This window comes from Apaloderma vittatum, unplaced genomic scaffold (assembly GCF_000703405.1).
Source record: "Apaloderma vittatum isolate BGI_N311 unplaced genomic scaffold, ASM70340v1 scaffold9292, whole genome shotgun sequence".
Classification (NCBI taxonomy): Eukaryota; Metazoa; Chordata; class Aves; order Trogoniformes; family Trogonidae; genus Apaloderma; species Apaloderma vittatum.
Window position 1 is genome coordinate 36767 of NW_009704146.1, and position 10798 is coordinate 47564.

At 43.7% G+C, this 10798-nt stretch overlaps 1 protein-coding gene across 1 annotated transcript in view; it reads right to left on the reverse strand.

The window, feature by feature from the left end:
- The window catches only part of LOC104270527 (NADP-dependent malic enzyme, mitochondrial-like), a gene marked incomplete at its 5' end in the record, with an annotated part of 41782 nt that extends 33470 nt beyond the window's left edge, over nucleotides 1–8312 (reverse strand). The window contains 3 exon segments of the mRNA XM_009864918.1: nucleotides 1–31; nucleotides 2936–3097; nucleotides 8237–8312. The exon segment at nucleotides 1–31 is cut by the window's left edge and continues 35 nt beyond it. Coding sequence (XP_009863220.1) covers nucleotides 1–31; nucleotides 2936–3097; nucleotides 8237–8312 — 269 coding nt within the window.
- Between the last annotated feature and the right edge of the window lie 2486 nt (nucleotides 8313–10798).

Here is a 10798-nt window from a genome sequence, read left to right on the forward strand (position 1 = left end):
GTCCAATATAGAGTGGATCACTCAGGAGAGCCTAGGACACAAAGCAAGTCTGTTGACATCTTCTCTTCCATGGACAGATGGAGATTTATGCCTACCCAAAAAGTCTGTCTGTTGTGGTCACATTAATTTTACTTACTGTGCAGTCAGCTCACACAGCTCTTCCCGAGCAGGAAGTGTTTCCCTAAGAAGCTACAGAGTATCTTTTTGGGTAAATAAAGTTGATGGGATATAAGGCTTCTTGACTGCCATAGGAAATGAAGCTCTGTATCTCCAGATGAGCGCTAGCAAAGGCGCCTTGCCAAGGTGTTTCCCTCCTAGTGAATAAAATTGACCTTGTGTGAGCAGTGTTTACTGCTCATTCAGTTTTTAATTTTGCGCTGAGGTTACCAGGGAAGCTGTTGACCATAAACGGTGCTTGGAATGAAGATTGTCTGAAGTAACTGGAAATGACATGTCATTCAGGCCTTTAGGTGACAGCCCAGAGTTGACCAGAACCAGTGATCTGATGCCAAAACATTTCCAAGCCCTGCACCTACATAGCACTCACCTTGGTTATCTGCAGGCGAGGTAGTTACGAAAATAAATTACAACAGATTAGTTTAATTTTTGGCTTCTGTTAGGAATATAAACCCAAGCCATTCCTACACCCAATCCAGCAGGTTTTAAGTCAGAACCCCTAAGTCACCTAAAAGGGACTGGGTCAGCATGGAAACAGCACATATTTTGGGGAAAATGACAGGACAAACAGTGACATGAGACAGGTGTGCGAACACCTCTCTGAGTCACTGCAAAGCGACTCCCAGTTTCAGGAACTGAATCATCAATACGAGAAAGGGACGAACCATCTCAAACCTATTGCCTTGCAGCTGTATGAGCCCTAAATATTGGCAGGTGTGCTAAAATTAGATCTGTTTTTGCAGCCACAGCTGTTTTCCCTTAGGAGGAAAGATAAAAGAGGTTTTCCTCTGAGTTTGATACATTAATTCTTCAGGGCCATGAAAGAGAAAGCAGAGCCATTTGCATTACCTCACCCACTGCTTCTATAGTGCTCTGGGGCACTCCGTGTGCTCTGGGGCTGGGTCCTGAAGCCTAAAATTCTCTCACAGCTGGGTAATGCCAAGCTCTGAAAAAAGACTGATTTGCTGAAAGAGTATACAAAGTATTACGGACTGTCAGAAAAACAAGCTGCAAACTGATGTTAAAAATCTAATGCAACTGTTATGTTTACTCCATTCTACCTAAGGTTCCTGTACCAGCCGCACAGGCACCCTAAGCTCACCACACAGTAGTAAGACAGAGATGAACAGGATGAATGCTCCTAAGAGGTGTCTTATTTCTGCATTGATAAATGAGTTTACTCATGGGGAAGGATGCTCCTAGGAGGTGCTTAGGGTTCAGTTAAGCTGGGTTTATGCCCAAGATAAAGCCACTAAAGAAATAAACAAAATATTTCTATTATAAGGAAATATAGCGTTCATATTGCTGGAAAACAGCAACTTCTTCATCTTAATCCCAGTTGTGGAAATTGCCTCCACTGAGAAGTTCCCATACACATAAGTTACACTTGATTTTGGGCAGAACAAAAGTGTCCAAGACTGACTGGGAGTCCCTTTGGATGATGCCCCCTTGGAGATGCCTAAAACTCATTGGTGCCATTTTGGATTTTGGTGTCCCCTGGATGCTGATGGTCAGAAGCTCCCCATGGGAAAGGCAGCACTTACACCCAGGTCCATCTGGGGGGAAACTCCAGCTGAGGGGCTCAGAGCACGACACCACTTGGCAGTGGGCAGGCCAGCATGGAGGAGAAGGAAGAGATGAAGTAGACGAAGCACAACGCTCTACTGATTGGAAGCTTCAAGAAGTGAGAGACTGAAGCTTAATTGCTGCTTTAGCCTCAAAGGGTCCAAACTCAGAATTCTGACCTTTCAGAAAAGACCATGGATCAGGCTGAGATGAGCACACCCTGTATTTCACCAGTCCATGGACAGGCCTCTGTGCTAAAGGGATAAAAGACTCCTGGGACCAGAGACCAAAGAGGTAATTGGGAATCTCATCCCAGATGTCATCTGTGACCACTAATTTTACTTTCTTACATCTTTTTCAAATGTCCAGTGTGAAATACTTGGAGATGGAGTGAAAGAGGTGCAGAAAATCTAGCGTTCCAGTGAGCTAAGCATGTCTGAAAGTGTCAGTACTCATTTGCCTTCATAGTCAAACTCAAAGCTCTTATACCCTAAATTTGTTATTTCTCTCAAGAAACATTTGTTTGGCTTATTTGGGGTCATGTGAGGCACAAGTACATTTTTTAAAAAGATGGACAAACTCAGGCCATCACAAATAACTATAGGATATTATTTTTTAAAAGACATCCTCACAGATGTCCATTCTGGCATTGCTAAAATCTTGCACTTCAGCCTTTCTCAGCCAGAGTCATAAGGCAAAAATCTGCAAACAGATGGAGTCCTCTTGTCTGGTTATCATGTGCAATAAAGTGTGCAATCTGACAAAAGGCTGGAATTAATCATTCCCAAACCACCCACCAGGGATTCTCCATTTTCTGGAATACAGTCACCTCTATGCAGACCTGGGTATCTGTCTGTTCTCTCATAATTTCCAGAGGAAGAATAAATCTGGGACTTCCTGTACAAAATCTTTCAACTCACCTTGCTATGCCGAAAGGTGGAGCTCAACCTTCAGCTCCAACTGGCAACGCTTTGAGTCTTCTCACCAGGGGACCTGGAGTCTATTTAGTGTTTATTTCATTTCCCCATAACAGCAAATGTTTCTTGAGCCCACATCCCTGCAGTGGTCTAGCCATCGTCTCATCTGGGAAGCCTCTGGCTTAGCCTTCACATTTAAGGAACTGGGCTCAGTTAAGCATTAATCTCAATCCCTTCTCCCCTTTGTCAGATTTATGAAATAACGTAAATCTTACCTCGTTGTCTGTGCCAACGTCCAGCAGGACAGGGAGACACTGTTGTGGGTGAACTCCACCACAAGCTGTGTACAAAGCAAGCTTCCCCACCGGGATACCCATGCCGTAACTTCCGAGGTCTCCTAAACCAAGAATCCTCTCTCCATCTGTCACCACGATAGCCTAGGAGGATCAAAAGAGACTGTTGTATGGTGCTGCCAGGGCTCTAGAAGCAAAAGCAGCTCCGCTGTCTTCACGCTGACGCCGTTCTGCAGTTGCATCGTGCAATGGGTACTTGCTCCTTTCACATGACAACGTGTTAATTAGCTGTAAGCGATAAACAGCTGTTCATTTCTGAGGTGCAGTGTGGCTGATGGGTAGGAGCAGCTCTGCTTGCCAACACTTCACTTGTAGAAAAGACCAACCACCTCAGCTCTTTGCGCATCCTCAGCTGTATGAGCAGAACGTGCACAAAAGAGATCTGGCTTGAGAATTCTGCACAAAGTCTTTGTGGTTATGAACTGCATTTGTGGAAGTAACCAACTCATGTCTCCACACTGCTGCAGAGTAGCTGTGGAGTAACAAACACCAGGTAATCAACACAAACCCCATTATAACTGGGTCCCTTTGCCTGCTCCCCCCAGGCGCAAGGCAGGGAGACAGAGGCCCCCAGCACAGGCAGCAGCAGGGCCTGGCAGGGGCTCCCACTCTCATTGTTTAACATTGGGCATTTTTAATCACCCAGTTGGAAGATAAACTATTGTCATTTAACTCTTCGTGAAATGGGCCTCTTGCATTTCAGCAGCACTGTAATGTGCTACCTCACCAAAATCTCTAACCCGTAACTGTAGGTTTTTCTTGTTATTGTACCATTTCTTTGGGACAAGAAGGGAAATAAGTGCCTGCTTCATGTTGTCCAAATTAGAAGCCTGAAGTTGAACTGTTCAACCCACACTGAATGTAACCGGGAGCTTAGGAGGCAAATGGCCAAGAAGATCTGACTAAACTTCCCAATTTTCGGGTTAACTACACTGTTTGCTGGTTTTTGTTCCCAGGGTCAGGCATTCTTTGGGGCAGTTCTGAAATCCAGTAAGAGCAGGAATATACTGGAGTCCAGTACCACTGGGGGGGAAAAGCTGTAAATACAATAACAAACTTCCACTTTCCACGCTGTCCCAGCACTTTAGAGCACAGAGAGCTCACATCAAATGGTTTATCAGACTGCAGGGGACACAAATGCACAGTCTAGCTTGGATTTCAAAGGAGAGGACCGAAGAGAAGTTCTTTGTTTTGTTGATCTGCAAAGTTAAGGCTAAGCTTAGGACATGCAGACACATGTGCTTCAGTGAGAAATAAGAGAATGGGGGATTAGAAGCTATCTCAGTAGATGCACTTCTTGAGGGGGGAAGATAATAAAGACAAACTGGTTTATTCACAGCGGAGAACTATTTTCTTGTTTAGGAATGAAATAAACCTCTGGCTGCACTTTCCTGTTTCAGGAAGAATCAGTCATCTGTTTCAGTGTCCTCTCTCTGCATCTTTCAGACAATTAAAGTGATCATGGGAAGGCTTTAGCTTTCACACTATAGCTTCATAATGAACAACCAAATGCTTTTATTTGCCATAAAATATATATGCATCCCAAGGCTACATTCTCCCTCAGCAGAAACCGCAGTTTGTACCAACAGAACAGAATTACATCACATTTACATAGGTCAGGAATAAGACTGAAGAAAAAACTGCAGATACAGAGGACATATATCTATTTTGCTTTTTTACATCTATTTTGCCTGCCAGCAAAAAAAGTTTCTGGTAGTTTCTGACATAATACATTCCAGGGTTGTAATGTACATAGTAATAGTGACAACCAATACAAATAGAGACTATTTAAATGGTCCTGCTATGTAGAGAATATATGCTTTTGTATTGTTATCACTTCCTTGCCAGTAGGATTTAGAATTCCTAAAAGTGAATCTTGAATAAAAAAACCCGTTAAAACCAAAAGAACTATACACCTATCCTTAGCCTAGAGGTTGAACAAGCCGTGCCATGGGAAATTCATGATCATGGCAATGATACACTTATCCACCTCCATTTTGTAATATCTTCCTATTTGTTTTTCCTTCTGAGTCAACGTGAAGTATTAGCGATTGGGAAGTCTCCTTTTGGGTGGGCTCCATCTGTTTCTGGGCGTGCGCTCACTTCTTTGCCACACCCAGACTATGCAACTGGGACTGGAAGGCAGTAATAGGAATAGGGAAAGCAGAAAACACGTGCACTGCTACAGGTTTGCCCTGAGATGAATGCAAATCATACGGAAAGCAGCTACAATCTCAACTATCTAGAGAATTTTACTTAAAAAAAAGAAGAGTTATAATGAATCAAAATATTTGTCTGGAGCACAGATCCCCTTCCATCCAAGTAAGTAAGTGTTCTCAGGCATGTCTAAAAACTTCTCAATAGCACTTAGATAACCATCAGAGAGAGAAAATTCCTTCAGCCTGTGATGTGCTGCAATCTATAGGTATCCACACTCCTCAGGGTAACACTGAAAAATGCAGAAAGTACAGCATGAGATACATTCATTGCTGTTTGTATCAGAGAGAGGAAACTGAATTTATATTTATTTGTGGCTCTTTGGATTTGAAAAACAACAACAAAACAGTGCACTTTCGGTGAGAACCTGATATCCAAGCACATTAATGTTTTTAACCACTCATGTTCATGTGGTTGGAACTCAACAAACAGGACAGTTATCTCTGCCTGAGCCAGACGGATCCTTCACATCGAACCGCTGGTCTAACAACAAGCAACCTGTTTCTGCTTCCAGCTGTGCTACACGTCTTCTTGATGACTCTAGTCAAGTCTTTGGCTAACGGCTAGGTGAGCAATTTCAGTTCATCATCTAACTGGTTTCTAAACCTCTTTGCTAGCTGATGGGGAGAGTCAGAAACCTCCAGCGTGCATCTGCTCCCTCCAGCAGCTGTTTTGGGAAGCGATGAAAGGGGTATTTCTCTTTGAAGATCTCCATCTCCCTCTTCATTGATCACAGCAGAAGTGCAAGCTGAGATTAGGCACTGAGTCTCCAGGCAGCTGATGTTAACTGAGCTGACTCTGGCCCGTGGGCTGTAGCCCAGTTCTGCAATGCCTAAGTAGGACACATCTGGCCCTGCAGAGCGATCCAGAGCACCGCGCTCATCTCCAAGCTGCCGAGGCAATGCAGAGAGGCAACCACGGCTGCTGGTGTTCCCGCTTCTCTGTATTGATTGCACAGCGTCAGCTTTTTTAGGATGAACTGATACTCTGCCCTGAGCTCACCGACAGAAACTGCTGCATGGAAGGATGAGTCTGAACCGCCCTGTACAGCAGTAATCCTGATGGGGGTTCAAGGTGCTGAGTGCACTGCTAGGGTGAGCAACCTACAGAAGGAGGGAGGGGAGTAAGGTAGGAAGGCCAGTCCAGCAGCTTGCAGGGCAAGCCTAGGAATAGGAGACAGGGTTTCTATATTACCTTCACTTTGAGGTAGTTAGAACCCATAGCTGTCATTCTGCAGAATCACACCCTACGACCACACTATCCTATGTGATTCTCCGTATTTCTCCTGCTCTAGTTGGGCCATCATACAGGAAAGAGCATAAGATTAAGGAATCAGAGAGAAAATTAGCAAAGGAAGGCACTGATGAGGCACTATCACCATTTTATCCAATGATTTTTCATGGCAGGATTGATTAGCAACCCTGGAGGACAAAAACCTCACACTCCCACGTGAGTGTTCTCAGAAACGGCTTCTCACTCATTCTGCTTCCAGCACTCTGATTCTTTCAGAGTAGCCCAGCTTCGCTGGGATGGGAGGAGGTGGGGCACGTCGGATCTTGGCTGAGGCTTTGCTGAGCTAAGCAGAGTACCCTTCCAGCCCTTCCAGGCAAAGGATAAGGTCTATGACCCAGATTTCCCATTTCCACAGTAAATGCTGTTGCCCCAAAGCTCTAAGGAGCCACAAAACAAAAAGGTGGGGCAGCATCTCCACTATTTCTTCACTGTCTTTAACGGGACTTACTCTTGTTGGTGTTCAGTGTGATCCAAGCCTTTTAAAACACCTGTGTCCCTCCAGGGACTGAGATGCAGTGCAGGTGCCTCTGTACTTATCTCAAAATCTCAGGTGTTCCAGTGCCTACCAGCTCAGACTTAGAGAACTCTATGTACAAACACACAGGGAACCCTGTGGTCCAAACCAGAGATACCGATGAAATTAGCTGCCTTTGTAGTCTGGCAAATCTGGAAAGTAGACAGTCTGAATCTCTTCCATGGACCACTGCCCTTCCTACAGTCTGTTCTGGGTGCCAGAGGGGGCTATTTCAACAACAGTCTCTAATCTTCCTGTGCCAGTTTCCCCATCTGCAAAAACACCTCTATTAGCCATAATGAGTTCTGCTCATGGTCCAGAGTCAGAAACAAATGGAAATATTGAGATCTTTGGACAGAGCAAGGACAAAATATCCAGTCTGCATCTGTCCTCTATGGTTCCAAAGACAAGGCTAGAGAAATATGATTACTTTATCTGGAAACATGTTAAATTCCCTTTTTTTTTTTTTTCCCTTAGAAATGGAAAACACAAGATCTTCTCAGCTGCCAAACCTTCATTCCTGGAAGAAACAGCCAGATGGAGGACTGAAGCTCTGTCAATAGCCAGGGGAGTTCCCAGGCACGTTTACTTTCAGACTGATGGAAGAAGGTGACTGGCAAGACCTGTGTTAAATGTTGACTTATTTCCTGCCAGGGACTTGCCTAGCCCTGAGCTCTAGTGAAAAACACTTCACAAGATCTCTTTTTGGGTGGAGTATCAGTAATATTTTCAGCAGCTGGATATCAAACATTATTTGCAGAGCTGCCAGTGTTCTGGATGCCGCATGACTCATTGGATTTGGGAAAAACTACAAGAAGACAGTTACAGAGAAATCTTAAAGAGCTTTGGTACACCTAATGAGTTGTGAGTTAGCCACAGAATTCTTCAACACACATAACTTACCTTTTTGCTAGGACCCCTATTCTGTACAAATTTATTACCATGTACACTCTTTTTAGTGTCCAATGTCCTGCTACCTTTGATAAAGTTCCTACTCATACACACATGACAGAGTCTCTGAAGTCCAACTTGGACTGGAACTGCAGTCCACCCTGGAAACTCTCTGAGGAAGGGAGTAATTCTTTGCTTACCCTTTCAAATAGGCAATTCTGTAAATAACGCCAAGCAGTTCCACTCGATATCTCATTTTCCACCCAAAGTCCTGTAATTTCCCAGTCCACAGATGAGATGCCACATACCTTAATATTTTCTTCGGGCCAAGAGTTTAGCATTGTTGCAATATGGCCTTTGTCATGGATGGTGATAAACAAGCCCCTAAGAACAGAAAAAAAGAAAAAAGGAAGAAGCAGCCTTGTCATAAAATTAATAGCTCCAAGATAAAATAAAACAGGGAAACTTGAAAAGGCGGGGAAATGAGCTACTGAGCACAAAACCAGGCTATTCACTGGAAATAAGACCTCAAGAGACTGTTAACAAGTTAAGTCACCATTTCAAAACCCCAAGGCTCAAGATCTTTAATGGCAACTTCAGTCAACAGCCACTGGTGTTCCACATTTCATCCTCATGAAACACCAATGCTTCGGGGAGCAAACTCTGCTTTAGCGCAGAAGAGCCTTCTAGTTAAAATAATTCCAATAAAGGCAGGGGAGGCTGATGGTTTTACCTTAAACTTCGTCACACATTCTTTCCCAGGGAGCTTACTGCTGGCTGTTCAGTGAAAGCAGGATCCTTCTCACCCAGCTTCCAACGTCAATGGTGAGTGTGGCTATTGCAGAGCTAGACATTTCGGTTCCCTCTCTAGTCTGCAGAGTTCCCACTGGCTGTGCTTAGATCTGCCACGCCATTAGCTTTGTCCAAGCCGAACCTGCCCTTGTGATACTGTTTCCCGCTCCCTCCCGCATATCTGACCCCAGTCTTTGACACTTGTATTCATCAAATGAAAAAACACCAAAATTTCTGAGAAGTGAAACAGAAAATTAAATAAAACCTCAGTATGAAGAATTTGCATGGATGATAGCTAACTGATTGTATTAAGGCTAACCCCTTCTCAACACAAAGGTCTTCAAGGTTTAAAAGAAAATGCCTTCTTTTTAATAAAATTACAAACTAAAAGGCAGCATTCTTGAAACATATTTTAGACCTGTGAATTATTTTTCTCCTCTTTGCCGTTATTACCAAAAATAGTATCCTTAGCAGGGATTCTCCCAATACCCAGGATAGCATTATTCCCATTGACTGATCTCTGCTCAGATATTTTGAGATTTTTTTGAAGCTCCTGTTAGGCAGCACTAACCCCAAAGAAACAACCTCCTCCCTATATGTCTAAGGGGAAATTGCTTGTGTTGCTCCCAGTGCTCGCTAATCGGCACAAATCAAGGGCTCCTCTTAGGAAAGAGGAGGCACCCATTTTTGTTGCCTTGTTATCTGCTCACAAAAGCAGGAGATGTACTGGTGATTAGTATCAGCTGGAACAACGCAGAAGTGCATTTTTGCTGCTTACATTTATTACTCAGCCCCATTAAGTTCAGCTCAGCTCATGGTTTGGTGTTCTACTATGAAATTTTAGCTACAAAAAGTCTCATTTTTAAGAGGAGACTGAAAACAACTTCCATTGTAAGTCTATATGAGTGATGAATAATCAAACAGAATTGGGCTACTTTTTCCAGCAAGGACTTTTCTCACAGGACTCTTCTGGGGGGCAGATATCTTCCCACAGTTAACTGTGGGAAACCTAACAAAAAAGCCCTTTACTTTGCAAAGAAGAAAAATAAAAGTGCACCGATCAAGTCGCAATCACATAGAAAGATCAGAAATGCAAAAAACCAGGGAAGTAATGGTTCATTTATTCAGCATAATTCTTTAAAACTGTGCCCAGTAACCAACAAACTAATCACATACACATGGGTTATCTCAAAGGCAACATTCACAGATGTTAATCTTTATGAAAAAAGAGGTACTGTGCTGCTGCTGTCTACATTTCGAAAATAGTGATTAACCAGAAATTAAAAGCGCAAATTAGTAACATCACTGCAGATACTTCAAGTTATGAATTGCATTTTAAAAGAATGCTACTGTTTTACAGTAACATTTTCCACGCATAATAAAGTCACCTATTACTGAAGCGTCTAGCTGCGTGCCTCATACATTCACCTCTCTTCAGTGCTGAAGGGAGTCCACCAGCTATCTCACCTTCCAAAGACATCCAGTGCTCACCGGAGAAGCTGAAACCTGGTTGGGTACCCGTCATCGGCCCTGTGGCTCGATGAATTGTTAATAGTTTCGTAGAAAGTGGAGAGGGCAGATCCCTGCTGCCTCTGCAGAGCTCCTGCCTCTGACCATTGTCTCGAGAGAGCAGTGGACTGGTTTCTAGTCCCTGCTCTGGATCTGGCAGTAGAGAGATTTCAGCTTGGGTCTTCCAAAATTGGATGACTACTCTACGTTATTTGGGAGAAGACCTCTCACAGCTATCACCATGGCATGAGTTCCCTGAGGAAGGACTGGCTTGACTTAGAGAGAACCAAGCACGGAGAGGCATCCCTCTCACAGTTTGTGTTCCCTTCCTTAATATTCATAGAATCCTAGAATCATAGAATGTGTTAGGTTGGAAGGGACCTTTAAAGTTCATCTAGCTCAACCTCCCTGCAGTTAGCAGGGACATCTCTAACTGGATCAGGTTGCTCAGAGCCCCATCAAGCCTGAGCTTGAACGTCTCCAGAGATGGAGCCTCCATGACCTCTCTGGGCAACCTGTTTCAGTGTTTCACCGCCTTCATTGCAAAGAACTTTTTTCTAACATCTAAT